Below are 18,202 nucleotides of genomic sequence, written 5' to 3'. Positions count from 1 at the left end.
AGTGTATGTATCTACAGTATCTGTCTATCTATTACACTAGAAAGGTGAGTTCACAGTAGATCAGTGTAGCGAAATGTGTGTGTGTGGGGGTGGGGGGGGGGGGGGGGGTGGGCTATGCAACCATAGAAGAGTCCGTTGTAGAGGTAAGGAATGAGAGCTGTATAGAGTGAGATCAGTGTGGGAGTGTGTGGGTTGACATACTGTGGTGGTGCTGGCGGTTGTGGTACATTGGGCTGTTGGGGATGAGAATGGGACTGAATCTCAGCTGGCACCCAAAGCGGACAGACTTCTGTGGTAACCTGGGCAACTGCCACTGTCTACTGTCTCAGAGCTGAACCTCCCTCTGCAGAATGAATGGAGGGTGGGGTGAGTACTTCTAGTGTTTAGAGCGTTATGGCGCACATGCATATGAGTGTGTGTGTGTGTACGAAAAGGTATGTGCTCACTACTGTAAGTCGCTCTAGATAAAAGCGTCTGCTAAATGACTGAACTGTAAATGTGAGTGTGTGTGTGTGTGTGTGTGTGTGTGTGTATGTGTGTGTGTGTGTGTGTGTGTGTGTGTGTGTGTGTGTGTGTGTGTGTGTGTGTGTGTGTGTGTGTGTGTGTGTGTGTGTGTGTGTGTGTGTGTGTGTGTGTGTGTGTGTGTGTGTGTGTGTGCAAAAAGAATAAAGTAGGACACTGACGATAATTGATTTATCTTGTGAACTGATTGGGCTCAAAAGTGCAAATGTCATCTTTCATCATATATTAACAGAACATAGCTAGTGAATCTGATACATAATTGATATCAGTTACATAAAGGGTTTGTATAATTATAACACATGGCCTTTAGACTGGCCCAAAATGTCTATAAAGATCTGCACACTGTTTCAATGAGGAGAGATAGACCAATGTAGGAAGTCTGCTATGGCACATAGTAAGGGCCTGCCTGGCCATTAAGCCCTGGTAACACTGCTTACTGCCCTAGCCATCATCATCCGTGCAGCCTGTCATTAAGATCCATTGATCCTCCCAAGACACCACACTCAACACGATGCTATGTTATAATGGGGGGTATCACGCAAAACCATCTACTGTTTCACTGGAAGAGCCATCCATGGAAAGGGAAGCGGTGGAACATTTACAGTCATGTCCAAAAGTTTTGGGACAGTGACACATTTCTGTCGTGGTTTTGTCTCAGTACTCCAGCGCTATGGATTTGAAATCAAACAGTGACTACAAGGTTAAAGTGCAGACTGTCAGCTTTAATTTGAGAGTATTTTTATCCATATCTGGTGAACCGTTTAGAAAGTACTGCACTTTTTGTACACTTTTTGTTCCCCCATTTTACGCGACCAAAAGTATTAGGACAAATTCACTTATAGGTGTATTAAAGTAGACAAAGGTTCAGTATTTGGCCCCATATTCCTAGTACTCAATGATTACATCAAGTTTGTGACTCTACAAACTTGTTGAATATATTTGCTGTTTGTTTTGTTTGTGTTTCAGATAATTTTATGTCCCTTTTACTGTAAATACGAATTTCATATTTTTCTAAACACTTTCACATTATTGTGAATGCTATCATAAATAAATCAGGAATAATGATGAATGAGAAAGTTACAGAGGCATAAATATCATACGCCCCAAAATGCTAACCTCCCCTGTTATTGTAATGGTGAGAGGTTAGCATGTCTCCAAAGCGCTGTACTTTCGAGCCAAAAAAGCATAAAATGGGTTACTGTCCCATATATGTTTGGGGCTGACTGTATGTTCTATGCCATGGTCACTAAAATGATATTCTAACACAAACATTGCATGAGATATAGAGAGGGAGATAGAGAAGAAAAAGAGTGAGGGAGACATGGAGCAGGAGGGAGAGCGAGAGAGAGAGAGAGAGAGAGAGAGAGAGAGAGAGAGAGCGAGAGAGAGAGAGAGAGAGAGTGATGGAGAGAAAGAGAGAGAGAGAGAGAGAGAGAACGATGGAGAGAAAGAGAAAGAGAAAGAGAGAGATGGAGAGATGGAGAGAGAGAGGAAAAAGAGTGAGGGAGACATGGAGCAGGAGAGAGAATGAGAGAGATGAGAGATATATATAGAGAGAGAAAGAGAGAGCAAAAGAGAAAGAGGAGAGGGAGAGAGAAATAGAGAGAAACGGTCCCGAAATGCTAATGTTCCCTGCTTGTCCCCGACAGCTGGCCGGTGCTGTTTGACATGTGTGATGAATGGTGTATCATTGGTACTGCTGCCCTCTCCACTAATGGCACCAGTACAGAGACAAAGGCAAGAGGAAAAACCCAGCAGCACCAGCAAAGGATGCTTCCTTCAATTAACACACCCCAGCAGCTCCCTTCCTTCTGCACAAACACACACACACACACACACACACACACACACACACACACACACACACACACACACACACACACACACACACACACACACACACACACACACATACACATACACACACACACACCCTCACTGCAGTGTTGACGGGTATCTGCTGAGCACAGCTTATTTCCCTCTGCTCTGATAGTTGCTGTGTGTCTCTCCCCACTTGCCTCGAGTCACCCGCGTCTCACATGTGGCAATTACTACAGACACATGGAGGTGTAGAGGCTTTTTAGGGTGTGGAGAGGCAAGACGCAGAAGAAAAACAGAGCACTCAAGTGACAGGTGAAAAATGAGGGGAAAAGGAAACATAGAAAAACAACCAGGGAAAGGATGGGGAAAGAGGAGAAAGATGCTTAGTTGGCAAAGAATGGGGCAGTCAGTACTCGCCCTGCCCCCGGGCTGGGGGTGCTTGGGGCTAAGGCTGGGGCTGTTTGGGGCTGTGGCTCTTTGGGGCTGAGGCTGTTTGGAGCTGAGGCTGTTTGGGGCTGAGGCTGTTTGGGGCTGAGGCTGCTTGGGACTGAGGCGGGGCTGTTTGGGCCTGAGGCTGCTTGAGACTGATGCGCGGCTGTTTGCAGCTGAGGCTGAATGGGGCTGAGGCTGTTTGGGGCTGAGGCTGGGGCTGTTTGGGGCTGAGGATGGGGCTGTTTGGGGCTGAGGCGGGGCTGTTTGGGGCTGAGGATGGGGCTGTTTGGGGCTGAGGATGGGGCTGTTTGGTGCTGAGGCGGGGCTGAAGCTGTTTGGGGCTGATAATGGGGTTGTTTGGGGCTGAGGCTGGGGCTGTTTGGGGCTGAGGCGGGGCTGTTTGGGGCTGAGGATGGGGCTGTTTGGGGCTGAGGCGGGGCTGTTTGGGGCTGAGGATGGGGCGGTTTGTGGCTGAGGATGGGGCTGTTTGTGGCTGAGGATGGGGCTGTTTGGGGCTGAGGCGGGGCTGTTTGGGACTGAGGCTGCTTGGGACTGAGGAGCGGCTGTTTGGGGCTGAGGCTGGCTGTTTGGGGCTGATGATGGGGCTGTTTGGGGCTGAGGCTGGGGCTGTTTGGGGCTGAGGCAGGGCTGTGGTGGGGCTGTAGGCTGTTTGGGGCTGAGGATGGGGCTTTTTGGGGCTGAGGCGGGGCTGTGTGGGGCTGAGGCGGGGCTGTTTGGGGCTGAGGATGGGGCTGTTTGGGGCTGAGGATGGGGCTGTTTGGGGTTGAGGCAGGGCTGAGGTTGTTTGGGGTTGATAATGGGGCTGTTTGGGGTTGAGGATGGGGCTGTTTGGGGCTGAGGCGGGGCTGTTTGGGGCTGAGGATGGGGCGGTTTGGGGCTGAGGATGTGGGTGTTTGGGGCTGAGGATGGGGCTGTTTGGGGCTGAGGCTGGGCTGTTTGGGGATGAGGATGGGGCTGTTTGGGGCTGAGAATGGGGCAGTTTGGGGCTGAGGCTGGGCTGTTTGGGGGTGAGGCGGTGCTGTTTGGGGCTGAGGCTGGGGCTGCGTGGGACTGAGGCGGGGCTGTTTGGGGCTGAGGCTGCTTGGGACTGAGGCACGGCTGTTTGGGGCCGAGGCTCTTTGGGGCTGAACCTGTTTGGGGCTGAAGCTGTGGCTGCTTGGGACTGAGGCGGGGCTGCTTGGGGCTGAGGCGGGGCTGTTTGGGGCTGAGGCTGGGGCTGCTTGGGGCTGAGGCAGGGCTGTTTGGGGCTGAGGCAGGGCTGTTTGGGGCTGAGGCTGGGGCTGTTTGGGGCTGATGATGGGTCTGTTTGGGGCTTAGGCTGGGGCTGTTTGGGGCTGAGGTGGGGCTGTGGCGGGGCTGAGGAAGGGGCTGTGGCGGGGCTGAGGCTGTTTGGGGCTGAGGATGGGGATGTTTGGGGCTTAGGAGGGGCTTTGTGGGGCTGAGGCGGGTCTGTTTGGGGCTGAGGATGGGGCTGTTTGGGTTTGAGGCGGGGCTGAGGCTGTTTGGGAATGAAGATGGGGCTGTAGATGGAGCTGTTTGGGAATGAGGATGAGGCTGTTTGGGGCTGAGGATGGGGCTGAGGTGTGAAATAGTGAACAGTCTCTGTGTCACCACCACTGAAGGATTGATTGATTGCTGAGCCTTTGCCATAAGTATTAGTGTAAATATTTTCCCTCTCACGCTATACCCTTTTCCCTCTCACGCTCCTCCTCCTCTCTGCTTCAATCATTCACATTGATCAGAGAGCGAGAGAGAGAGAGAGAGAGAGAGAGAGAGAGCGAGAGAGAGAGAGAGAGAGAGAGAGAGAGAGAGAGAGAGAGAGAGAGCGAGAGAGAGCGAGAGAGAGCGAGAGAGAGAGAGAGCGAGAGAGAGAGAGAGCGAGAGAGAGAGAGAGAGAGAGAGAGAGAGAGAGAGAGAGAGAGAGAGAGAGCAAGAGGACGTACTCACCCATGCACACCCTAATAGGCAAACAACCAAGCCAAAACAAAGGCCAAGTCTTCCCTTGCTTTGTGCTTTGACTCAATTTGGCATGAGGGTCTGCTATACAAATTGATGGAAAGTGGTTTTGCCGGAAAAACATACAACATTGTAAAATCCATGTAGACAAACAACAAGTGTGCGGTTAAAATTGGCAAAAAGCACACACTTTTCTTTCCACGGGGCCGTGGGGTGAAACAGGGATGAGGCTTGAGCCCCACCCTCTTCAACATATATACATTTGAAGTTGGAAGTTTACATCCACCTTAGCCAAATACATTTAAACTCAGTTTTCACAATTCCCGACATTTAATCCTAGTAAAAATTCCCTGTCTTAGGTCAGTTAGGAAAAGCACTTGATTTTAAGAATGTAAAATGTCACATTTATAGTAGAGAGAATGGTTTATTTCAGCTTTTATTTCTTTCATCACATTCCCAGTGGGTCAGAAGTTTAAATACACTCAATTAGCATTTGGTAGCATTGCCTTAAAACTTTTTGGGCAGCCTTCCACAAGCTTCCCACAATAAGTTGGGTGAATTTTGGCCCATTCCTCCTGACAGAGCTGGTGTAACTGAGTCAGGTTTGTATGACTCCTTGCTCTTACACGCTTTTTCAGTTCTGCCCACAAATATTTTATAGTATTGAGGTCAGGGCTTTGTGAGTCCAATACCTTGACTTGGTTGTCCTGAAGCCATTTTGCCACAACTTTGGAAGTATGCTTGGGGTCATTTTCCATGTGGAAGACCCATTTGCGACCAAGCTTTAACTTCCTGACTGATGTCTTGAGTTGTTGCTTCAGTATATCCACATCATTTTCGTACCTCATGATGCCATCTATTTTGTGAAGTGCACCAGTCCCTCCTGAGGCAAAGCACACACAACATGATGCTGCCAACCCCTGTGCTTCACGATTGGAATGGTGTTCTTCGGATTTCAAGCCTCCCCCTTTTTCCTCCTAACATAATGATGATCATTATGGCCAAACAGTTCTATTTTTGTTTCATCAGACCAGACGATATTTCTCCAAAAAGTACGATCTTTGTCCCCATGTGCAGTTGCAAACCGTAGTCTAGCTTTTTTATGGCAGTTTTGGAGCAGTGGCTTCTTCCTTGCTGAGCGGCCTTTCTGGTTATGTCGATATAGGATTAGTTTTACTGTGGATATAGATACTTTTGTACCTGTTTCCTCTAGCATCTTCACAAGGTCCTTTGCTGTTGTTCTGGGATTGATTTGCACTTTTGGCACCAAAGTACGTTCATCTCTAAGAGACAGAATGCGTTTCCTTCCAGAGCGGTATGACGGCTGCGTGGTGTTTATACTTGCGTACTATTGTTTGTACAGATGAACGTGGTACCTTCAGGCATTTGGAAATTGCTCCCAAGGAACCAGACTTGTGGAGGTCTACAATTTTTTTCATGATGTCTTGGCTGATTTCTTTTGATTTTCTCATTATCTCAAGAAAAGAGGCACTGAGTTTGAAGGTAAGCTTTGAAATACATCCACAGGTACACCTCCAATTGACTCAAATGATGTCAATTAGCCTAACAGAAGCTTCAAAAGCCATTACATAATTGTGTGGAATATTCTAAGCTGTTTAAAGGCACAGTCAACTTAGTGTATGTAAACTTCTGACCCACTAGAATTGTGATACAGTGAATTATAAGTGAAATAATCTGTCTGTTATCAATTGTTGGAAAAATTAATTGTGTCATGCACAAAGTAGATGTCCTAACCGACTTGCCAAAACTATAGTTTGTCAACAAGAAATTTGTGGAGTGGTTGAAAAACAAGTTTTTATGACTCCAACCTAAGTGTATGTAAACTTCTGACTTAAACTGTATCAACGAATTGGTGAGGGCACTAGAACAGTCTGCAGCACCTGGCCTCACCCTACTAGAATCTGAAGTCTACTGATGATCTGGTGCTTCTGTCCCCAACCAAGGAGGTTATACAGCAGCACCTAGATCTTCTGCACAGATTCTGTCAGACCTGGGGCCTGACAGTAAATCTCTTTAAAACAAAAATAATGGTGTTCCAAAAAAGGTCCAGTTGACAGGGCCGCAAATTCAAATTCCATCTAGACACCGTTGCCCAAGCGCACACAAAGAACTATACATACCTCTGCCTAAACATCAGCGCCACAGGTAACTTCCACATTAATATCTGGCTAAAAATAATTGACTCAGTTATAGAACCCATTTGCACTTTATGGTTGTGAGGTCTGGGGTCCGCTCACCAAGCAAGAATTCACAAAATGGGACAAACACCAAATTGAGACTCTGCATGCAGAATTCGGCAAAAATATCCTCAGTGTACAACGTAAAACACAAATGCATGCAGAGCAGACTTAGGCCGATACCCACTAATTATCAAAATCCAGAGAAGAGTGGTTAAATTCTACAACCACCTAAAAGTAAGCGATTCCCAACCCTTCCATTACAAAGCCATCACCTACAGAGAAATGAACCTAGAGAAGAGTCCCCTAAGCAAGCTGGTCCTGGGGCTCTGTTCACAAACACAAACAGACCCCACAGATCCCCAGGACAGCAATACAATTAGACCCAACCAAATCATGAAAAAAAATATAATTACTTAACACATTGGAAAGAATTTACAAAAAAACTGAGTAAACTAGAATGCTATTTGGCCTTAAACAGAGAGGACACAGTGGCAGAATACCTGACCACTGTGACTGACCCAAATTTAAGGAAAGCTTTGACTATGTATAGACTCAGTGAGCATAGCCTTGCTATTGAGAAAGTCAACTATAGCCTGACTTCTCTTGAGAGCCAGGTCTGCCTATGTGCACACTGCCCACATTATGAGGTGGAAACTGAGCTGTACTTCCTAACCTCCTGTCAAATGTATGACCATATTAGAGACATATTTCCCACAGATTACACAGATCCACCAAGAATTCAAAAACAACCCCAATTTTGAAAAACTCCCATATCTACTAGTTAAATACCACGGTGTGACATCACTGCAGCAAGATTTGTGACCTGTTGCCACAAGAAAAGGGCCACCAGTGAAGAACAAACACGATTGTAAATATTTATTTTCCCTTTTGTACTTTAACTATTTGCACATTGCTACAACACTGTATATAGACGTAATAAGACATTTGAAATGTCTTTATTCTTTTGGAACTTCTGTGCGTGTAATGTTTACTGTTAATTTTTGTTGTTTATTTCACTATTGTTTAATTTCTACTTCACTTGCTTTGGCAATGTTAACATATGTTTCCCATGCCAATAAAGCCCTTAAATTGAATTGAATTGAGAGAGAATCAGAGAGAGCAAGAGAGACAGAGAGATACAGAGAGAGAATAATATAACATTAGAAATGTCTATATTTAAAAAAAACTTTTGTGAGTGTAATGTTTACTAATGTTTCTCTTGTTTTTTCCCTTTTGTTTGTTTCTTTCACTTGCTTTGTAAACATGTTTGCCATGCCAATAAACCCCTTTGAATTGAGAGGGAAAAGAGAGAATTGAGAGGGTGAGTAGTGATTTAGGGAGTTTTATGGAATGGCAAACGTAACTTACTTTCTCTTACAAACGCATACTTGTAGGTGTGTTTTTTTAGAGGAGAGTAGGGAGCTTTTTGGATTGTCTATTCCTCAAGCTGTTGGCTGGAAATACCCCTTATAGGGTTGAGGTACCCATATACTTGCCTGTTTTAAAGTTCCAGACATAGAGAATTCAGAACAGAGAGAAAGAGAGTCAGAAAGGAGGAGAACGGGTGAGGGGGGTGGGGGGCAAGAGTGAGAGCGAGGGAGAGAAATGTAGAGAGAGCAGAAAAATATTAACATGAATAATTTCTGTCATTTAGGTAGAGCGGAGAGAGGGAATGGGATAATGAAATTATTTAACAAACTATAACAGCCTTTTATTGGTTTTTAATTACATGAGTCATCGTTCCTTAATGCCATCAGACTAGCTGGCTTTCACATTACAAATTGGACGGAGATCCGTCTACACTAAGGAGAACATCACACAAAGCAGCCCGTAAGAACACATATACAGAACATACCAAATGATGGGACAGTGTAACCTAACATTCAGATGAGACATTAGCTTAATACAGTAACAGAAAACTAAGTTACAATAATGGACTTGTTAAGGAGACGGTTTGGACGAGTTTTCCCTCCAATCGGTTATCAATGCCTCGTTCTGCCACCTTTGCTGACTCTATTTGGTCACATCTCGGTGTTCAAAAAGTAAAAATGATAAAAGGCCGTATCTGAGCCACAGTTCTACGTTTTTTAAGTTAAGTGTTAATCAAAGCAAGTGTGACTGTCTGGAATGTTGATTGCTTTGACATAGAAAAGCACAGCTGAGTCAGGCACCCTCTCGCAAACACATACAGCACACACACACACACACACACACACACACACACACACACACACACACACACACACACACACACACACACACACACACACACACACACACACACACACACACACACACACACACACACACACACACACACACACACATCACGGAAGGAAAACACCAATACCGACACTATTCTTTATAGAGACTTCAGAGTTTTTCTCTTTCTCTTGGAAAAAAATATGTCCATAAAGCCATACTCAAGATGACAAACAATGTAAAAATGGTACAGGAACTTTCCAGCTGAGTTTGAACGATAATGATATTGTGTATAACACCTTGTCAATCAACAGAGTGAAAGGCAAGGGTTCACATTTGTTTTAATATTTTATTTGTTGGTAGTGATCCAGGTACAAGGAAAGAAAATAACTTTGATTTATCTTACAGGACATGGGGATGGGACTTGTAAAAGTTTTCTTGTTCTTGGACAAGGACATGCAAGTGAATACAGAAGGTTGTTTACAGGAAAGATATGAGAATGTATCAATTGCATTGGAGAGAGGGTATCACCTTGCCCCACACGGTAAAGAAAGACAACTTCCTATTTTTGCCTTTCTTTAATCCTCTTTTTTTGCAAAAAGGCAACACACAGATCCAACAATACTGAGAAAAGTAACAAAAGAGAGGGAAAGTACTTCTCAACCTCCCAAAAAAGAACATTTGTATCTCTTGTCGTTTCAAGCAAATGAGGAACATATCGCTGTTTGTGTTTGGAAAAGGGTTTAGTTTCTTTTGTTTTGAGATGAGAGGAAGCAGAGTAGATAACATGCAGGACCGAGTGACTCGGGTATCTCTGACAACTAATGACTCAGCATTGCACCTGGAGAGACCATCAAGTCCTTTTGGCCTAGCTCAGGGATGGGCAACTCCAGTCCTCAGGGGGCCTGATTGGTGTCACACTTTTGCCTCAGCCCCCACTAACACACCTGACTCCAATGATCAACCAATCATGACCTTCAGTTTTGAATGCAATTATTTTCATCAGCTGTGTTTTCTAGGGATGGGGACAAAGTGTGGCAGCACTCCGCCCCTGAGGACTGGAGTTGCCCATCCCCGGGCCTTCTCCAACAGAAAAAAAAGACATTTCTTTTAATATTCCACAAATCTTTATGCATATTTCACAATATACCTTTTTATTATAATTTTAATAAATACAAAACAACAACACAGTGATTTAAAGGAAAACCATGAGTATTAAAAAGACAAAAACGCATTAGACATTAGAAATATCGATATTAATTTGGTATGTTCTGTTACTGACATCTTGCCTTAAGGTGGATGGACCAGCACTTTAAACTTGGAATTAAAACCACTGGCGAAAATAAATGAAACAGGACAGCATCGTACATAAAAGGGGGATATCTTTCAGCAACGAAACTGGAATGAAATAACTGAGTGGAGATGCATATGAATATATACACATATATACACACATACATGAACACCGCCAGAATGTAAAATAACCTGAGATACTCCTTGCACCTCATTTCCAGAACACTGGCCACTAGGTTGATGATATGATATGACAGTGACATAAACGTGACAGTACAACAGCATATCTGACAACGCCTTCAGTTTCCTTTCCAACTCTCCTTTTATCAACATTAAGCAGTACTGAAGAAGACACAAAAGAAACACTGAACCAGTAAAATTGTGAACGTTGATTTTGAAAACATTATTAAGCAGTACTTTTGAGTCCATAAAAGGCATACAAAGAAGCAGGTTTTAAAAAAAAGGATAAGAACATTGTTTGAAAAAATACAAATTGAACATCTGAGGCTGAATAGTTCCACGCGGCCCGCAGAAGGAACACGTGTTGTGACTGTTAGGCAGATAGAAAGTAGTGGTCTATGCTGTAGAGACAGAGGCAGTGGGATCTGCTACTGCAGGTGGCTCTTCTCCATTCTGACTGTACTCTACCTGCCTTCCTCTCCACTATCTGATGCATTCTGGGAATTTGAGTCCCAATAGGGAGTCTAGTTAGTGCTCTATTGTATGCTAATCAGAACACAGTACCATACTTCAGGGTAGGGACTGCAGTGCTCCGACTGAAACAGATACAAAACAGGCCACTGTGTTGTTTTCCATGGGATGCCATGGATGTGGAGTACATTGAGTGCTCTGAATGAAGAAAACATCATTTAAAATGGGTGACAAAATAAAATGTTGACTTTTGGACAAAAAAAAGGACCTAAATCTTCTTTCCTGGCAATAGAGAAATCCTTTAGTATCAATGTTAGTTATTTCTACAACTGGGTTCAACCCAATCCAGAGTTTATCAAAAGGAAGGGATGATCAAAAGGAAGTCCTTTGTCAGTGTTAGATTATAGATTAGACCTTCTGAACCATGGCTTTGAGGCTCTTCATAGTGTATTTTAAGTGCTGTGGCTTCAGATTATACAAATGGATTATACAAAGGATCTTCGGATGAAAACAAAAACTCTAGAATTCAATGAAAATAGGGTCAAAGAAGATGAGATGAAGATAGAATGAAATAAATTGTGTTCAAACGCTGGAATGAAGATGAGGGTCCAGCTAGACGTCCATTGTGGCTGTGTTATGTTCTGAAAACAAGACAATGCTTGGACAGCCTCACAACTGCCAGCTCTAACAAGTCTATATCAGCCCATTTGTAGGACTATACGGTTTACAATAGAATCAGATTATGTAGGATCGAAACTAATCCAATAATCAACTCATAGTTAGAGGAGAGACAAGTCATCATCTTGCTCATAGCCTCTGTACACATTGAACAAGCCTCCCCCCTCTCTGCCTCTTCTCTGGCCCCCTACCTCAAAGACACTAACAAACCCCATCTTCTTTCTGATTAGTCCTAACTTGGCAATGGGCATCCATTTAGTTGCTGTCCATAAGCAACCCCTCACTCTTTAATATCTCTCTGTACATTAGTATATAATTTCTCATCTCTCTACAGAAACTCCTCTTCAAATGTTGGTCCTTTTCTTCCTGTCAGTAGGAGCTATGCTTTTGTGCTTATCACCAAAAATCACAGTGCAAAAAAACAATAATTAATAATAATAATAATAATGAATCAATGATAGCTATTAACAAATTATGGATTATAAAACAATTATTTTATGGCACAACAGCCTATCAATTCAAATATAATACAAATGACTAGATATAACCAAGAGGACGCTAAAACTGAAGTAGGCTTGCATAGCAATGCAACAACAACGTAAAGAATCTATTTACAGGAAACAAGATTCAATTTTTTCCCCAGTAAGGTTGTTTTGAAAATGAGTTTTCTCATATAGACGTTTTAGCTGTTTTGTTTAGTTGCTATTGTCTGACTGAAAAAAAAATAAAGGTGGGAGGTGAGAAATCATTTAGTTGAGGACAACAACATAGTGGGATGTACCGTATGTATGTCTGTGTTTATACATCACATTTACAGTTCTGTTATGGTGGTCATCATCGTCATCTTCCTGCTCCTCTCCTCTGATAATACACAAAGAAAGACAAAGTTCATTGCACCAGGGTGAGGCTTCATTCTGATGAGGACGACGAGGCTTTCTCCAGTTCAGTTCAGATCCTACTGCAGGCAGGTCACTCTGTGAGAGAGACAGAGAGAACAGCAATGTCAGGACAAAGCAATATCTTTGTCAAAATGCTATACATTAAATAAATATAGTTACCTATAGTATCACGATGCCTTTTTGCAATAAGATGGTAACCAAGAATGGTGTAATACGTACATAACTCGCCCGCGTAATGTCCAGGTCCGTTGGTCCCCAGGTAGTCGCTATGGTCTGTGGCAGCCCGTTGGTGTGGCCCTCGAGGCCCCTCTCCCTTGCGTGGCCCCGTGGAGCCCTTGGAGGAGGCTGTCCCAGAGGAGCTGTGGCCCCCGGGGGAGGGGAACGAGGGTTTACTGTAGGGGGGCAGGCACCCCGCTTCTGGACAAACACACAGAGGAAAACAATTCATATTGTCACTACTAACCCTGATTGTAGTCGGCAAGTTGACACTTTTTTCTTTTAATTGAACCTTTATTTTACCAGGCAGGTCAATTAAGAATACATTCTTATAATACGTGCATTGCAAGAAGATAAAGGGCTCCTGTGGGGCTGGGGGCAAGGTGAATACATTCTCATTCAATGAAATGACATGGGGAGGGGCAACTAAAGGATAGAGCATTTTACAACATGGTGGTTTATAGATTCATTATGGGGCTAGGTATGTGTTAGAGCAGGTGCAGGTGGATAGGCGGGGTGGTGGTGGTTGCAGAAGGTGCTACAGTGAGACAGATGTCATTAGACCTCCCTTCTAATGACATCTGCAGTGTGTTGGTGCCAGCAGGCAGTGTGGGCTCACACATGGGCCCCTCAGCTAACACCCTTTTGAAGGGGAGAAAGGCAACTACAGAGGGGTTAGTGTCTGCTGTGACATACCCTGCTACAGGTCAGTATATTGTAGCTCTGACCTGCTGTGACACCCCCTGCTACAGGTCAGTATATTGTAGCTCTGACCTGCTGTGACATACCCTGCTACAGGCCAGTATATTGTAGCTCTGACCTGCTGTGACATACCCTGCTACAGGTCAGTATATTGTAGCTCTGACCTGCTGTGACATACCCTGCTACAGGTCAGTATATTGTAGCTCTGACCTGCTGTGACATACCCTGCTACAGGTCAGTATATTGTAGCTCTGACCTACTGTGACATACCCTACTACAGGTCAGTATATTGTAGCTCTGACCTGCTGTGACATACCCTGCTACAGGTCAGTATATTGTAGCTCTGACCTACTGTGACATACCCTACTACAGGTCAGTATATTGTAGCTCTGACCTACTGTGACATACCATACTACAGGTCAGTATATTGTAGCTCTGACCTGCTGTGACATACCCTGCTACAGGTCAGTATATTGTAGCTCTGACCGACCGTGACATACCCTGCTACAGGTCAGTATATTTTAGCTCTGACCTACTGTGACATACCCTGCTGCAGGTCAGTATATTGAAGCTCTGACCTACTGTAACATACCCTACTACAGGTCAGTATATTGTAGCTCTGACTTGGTCTCTAGATATAGAGGTCTATAGATATATTTAGTACAAGTACTAAAGCATCATATCTCATCAAACATCCTCCCCCTGCTCTGATAATGACTAACTGGGCTTGTCTTGACCCCTCAGAACTCTGCTGTGTGTCAGTCAACTTGGATAGCCTTCTGAACTCTGCTGGCTATCAGTCAACTTGGAGGGCCTTCTGAACTCTGCTGGCTATCAGTCAAGTTGGAGGGCCTTCTGAACTCTGCTGTGTATCAGTCAACTTGGAGGGCCTTCTGAACTCTGCTGGCTATCAGTCAACTTGGAGGGCCTTCTGAACTCTGCTGTGTATCAGTCAACTTGGAGGGCCTTCTGAACTCTGCCGGCTATCAGTCAACTTGGAGGGCCTTCTGAACTCTGCTGGCTATCAGTCAACTTGGAGGGCCTTCTGAACTCTGCTGGCTATCAGTCAACTTGGAGGGCCTTCTGAACTCTGCTGTGTATCAGTCAACTTGGAGGGCCTTCTGAACTCTGCTGGCTATCAGTCAACTTGGAGGGCCTTCTGAACTCTGCTGTGTATCAGTCAACTTGGAGGGCCTTCTGAACTCTGCCGGCTATCAGTCAACTTGGAGGGCCTTCTGAACTCTGCTGTGTATCAGTCAACTTGGAGGGCCTTCTGAACTCTGCTGGCTATAAGTCAACTTGGAGGGCCTTCTGAACTCTGCTGGCTATCAGTCAACTTGGAGGGCCTTCTGAACTCTGCTGTGTATCAGTCAACTTGGAGGGCCTTCTGAACTCTGCTGGCTATCAGTCAACTTGGAGGGCCTTCTGAACTCTGCTGGCTATCAGTCAACTTGGAGGGCCATCTGAACTCTGCTGTGTATCAGTCAACTTGGAGGGCCTTCTGAACTCTGCTGGCTATCAGTCAACTTGGAGGGCCTTCTGAACTCTGCTGGCTATCAGTCAACTTGGAGGGCCTTCTGAACTCTGCTGGCTATCAGTCAACTTGGAGGGCCTTCTGAACTCTGCTGTGTATCAGTCAACTTGGAGGGCCTTCTGAACTCTGCTGGCTATCAGTCAACTTGGAGGGTCTTCTGAACTCTGCTGTGTATCAGTCAACTTGGAGTACACGTCTTATAGAATCTGATGAGTGTGACGCCTCTCTGTTTCTCCTGGTCTGTCAGTCTGTCAGTCTGCCTGCCTCTCTGTTGGTCGTTCTGTCTGTCTGCCTCAGTGTCTGCCTCTCTGTTTGCTCTGGCACAGACAGGATAGGAACACAGCATGGTGAGGTCTAATGACTCCACACACAGACAGGATAGGTACACAGCATGGTGAGGTCTAATGACTCCACACACAGACAGGATAGGTACACAGCATGGTGAGGTCTAATGACTCCACACACAGACAGGATAGGAACACAGCATGGTGAGGTCCAATGACTCCACACACAGACAGATGGGTGTAGTGGTGGAGTAGCCACTGTTTGTCTGAGAGGGGAAAGCTGGGGAATTAGAATGCATCTGTGTGGCTGGGGCCTCCTGCCTGGACTGGGCTGGAGCCGGACACCATTGCTGACAACTACAGGCTGTGTGTGTGTGTGTGTGTGTGTGTGTGTGTGTGTGTGTGGGGGGGGGGGGGGGGGGGGGGGGGGGGGGGGGTCTGGAAGACAAGTACAAGTGGCAGACAGTGCAATCTGTTCATGGGAGCTGAGTCTCCTCTGAGATTGAACACCAGGGTTTAGTAAAGGGTCTGGGCTGCCAAGGCACCGCAGCCATCAGGACCCTGCTGTCACACAGTTAAGGGCTCTGGATCTCTCTTTGTACAGCAATGGCTGCTGACCTAACCACAGGTCTACTCGCTCCATACTCTGATGTGGAATATGAGTTCTATCCTACTGTTCTAAAGTAATGTTCGCTCAACACACTCATCCAACACACTGCTACAAGTGCAGTATACAAGAAATTGGCATCTTCAAATTACAATGAACACCTGCACACAGAATGGAATTTGTGAATCAGGTCTGAGTCTTTCTGACAATGTGCTGGCATTCTGATTTGCGTCTACCCTCCAGTCCTGTACCTGTTTTGTGTCCCCTGCGTGGGTCGTCTCCTCGGTCCATGGATGCTAGTCTGTCCTGGGCCTGGCAGTGCCGCTCCAGAGAGGTGCGTGTCTGTCTGTCCATGCAGCTCTTCATCTCCTCCAGCCCAGACAGGGGCATGGCGCCACACATGGGCTGGCGCTCCAGGGACGATGCCTGCCTCTCGGCTGGGGGGCCCATTCCGCCTACACTACGGGCCCCCTGGATATAACCTGGTCCCTGGATGGGCGGGGGGTCAGGGGGAGGAGGTAGGTCTGGGAGGGAGGGAGGCGTGATGTGGTTAACTACAAGGTTACAGTCTGGTGATATATCAGTAATCAGTCAATCAGTATTAATCAGTAATTGTAATGTAGTCCAAGTCCTCAGATCAGGGCTCTCCAACTCTGTTAGAGCTATCCTCCTGTAGCTTTACTCCAACCCTGTTACTGGAGAGCTATCCTCCTGTAGCTTTACTCCAACCCTGTTACTGGATAGCTCTCCTCCTGTAGCTTTACTCCAACCCTGTTACTGGATAGCTCTCCTCCTGTAGCTTTACTCCAACCCTGTTACTGGAGAGCTATCCTCTTGTAGCTTTACTCCAACCCTGTTACTGGATAGCTCTCCTCTTGTAGCTTTACTCCAACCCTGTTACTGGAGAGCTCTCCTCTTGTAGCTTTACTCCAACCCTGTTACTGGATAGCTCTCCTCCTGTAGCTTTACTCCAACCCTGTTACTGGATAGCTCTCCTCTTGTAGCTTTACTCCAACCCTGTTACTGGAGAGCTCTCCTCTTGTAGCTTTACTCCAACCCTGTTACTGGATAGCTCTCCTCCTGTAGCTTTACTCCAACCCTGTTACTGGAGAGCTATCCTCCTGTAGCTTTACTCCAACCCTGTTACTGGAGAGCTATCCTGTAGCTTTTCTCCAACCCCAGTTGTACAGGAACTATCCTGATTCAGATTTTCAACCTGCTAATTATTAGAATCATGTGCTCTAGATTAGGTTTGGAGTGAAAACCTACAGGACGGTATCTCTCCAGGAACAGGGTTGGAGTAAAAACCTACAGGACGGTATCTCTCCAGGAACAGGGTTGGAGTAAAAACCAACAGGACGGTATGTCTCCAGGAACAGGGTTGGAGTAAAAACCTACAGGATGGTATCTCTACAAGAACAGGGATGGAGTAAAAACCTACAGGACGGTATCTCTCCAGGAACAGGGTTAGAGTGAAAACCTACAGGAGGATATCTCTCCAGGAACAGGGTTGGAGTAAAAACCAACAGGATGGTATCTCTCCAGGAACAGGGTTGGAGTTAAAACCTACAGGACGGTATCTCTCCAGGAACAGGATTGAGGTTAAAACCTACAGGACGGTATCTCTCCAGGAACAGGATTGAGGTTAAAACCTACAGGACGGTATCTCTCCAGGAACAGGATTGAAGTTAAAACCTACAGGACGGTATCTCTCCAGGAACAGGATTGGAGTTAAAACCTATAGGACGGTATCTCTCCAGGAACAGGATTAGAGTGAAAACCTACAGGACGGTATCTCTCCAAGAACAGGAAGAGCCCTGTTATAGATAATGAGTAAGTTGTGTCAGAGGTAACTCTTTACTGACACAAAGTTCTGGGAAGCTTCTGGTTCAAACACCGTGCCACCCCAGCATCTTCTCTTACCGTCTGCACTGGCGTCTCTCCTGTGGGGCGCCGTGCCCTGTCCCCGGGGCTTGCGGGTGGGCCGGGCAGCCCTCTGGTGGCCCAGGCTATGTGTGCCCACAGTGCTGCCATCTGTAGAGAAGGGACTGCTGGGCCGGGCCCGGTGGGACAGCCCTTTACCTGGAGGAGGAGGGAGAGAAGAAGACAGAGAGGCCACTAGGTTAGTGGAGGTACTGAGAGGAACATGGAGAGAAGGGAGTTAAGGAGCATGCCTGGGATGA

The 18,202-nt window shown here is 45.8% G+C and overlaps 1 protein-coding gene across 7 annotated transcripts in view; it reads right to left on the bottom strand.

Annotated features, from left to right (window-relative positions):
* Positions 1-8,659: 8,659 nt before the first annotated feature.
* Positions 8,660-18,202, bottom strand: part of LOC109904894 (roundabout homolog 2-like) — a 390,578-nt gene continuing 381,035 nt past the window's right edge. For 5 of the 7 annotated variants that reach the window (XM_031795440.1, XM_031795443.1, XM_031795442.1 and 2 more), the window contains 4 exons: positions 17,943-18,101; positions 16,271-16,543; positions 12,896-13,093; positions 8,660-12,751 (listed from right to left, as the gene is read on the bottom strand). In XM_031795440.1, the coding sequence (XP_031651300.1) occupies positions 12,750-12,751; positions 12,896-13,093; positions 16,271-16,543; positions 17,943-18,101 (632 nt within the window). In that variant the 3' untranslated portion in view covers positions 8,660-12,749. The remainder of the gene's footprint in view (positions 12,752-12,895; positions 13,094-16,270; positions 16,544-17,942; positions 18,102-18,202) is intronic. The other 2 variants (XM_031795444.1, XM_031795445.1) reach the window with 1 other exon arrangement.

This window comes from Oncorhynchus kisutch, linkage group LG18, assembly GCF_002021735.2.
Source record: "Oncorhynchus kisutch isolate 150728-3 linkage group LG18, Okis_V2, whole genome shotgun sequence".
NCBI lineage: Eukaryota > Metazoa > Chordata > Actinopteri > Salmoniformes > Salmonidae > Oncorhynchus > Oncorhynchus kisutch.
The sequence above is the reverse complement of the archived record's forward strand: the minus strand, read 5'-3'. Positions and strand labels throughout refer to the sequence as shown.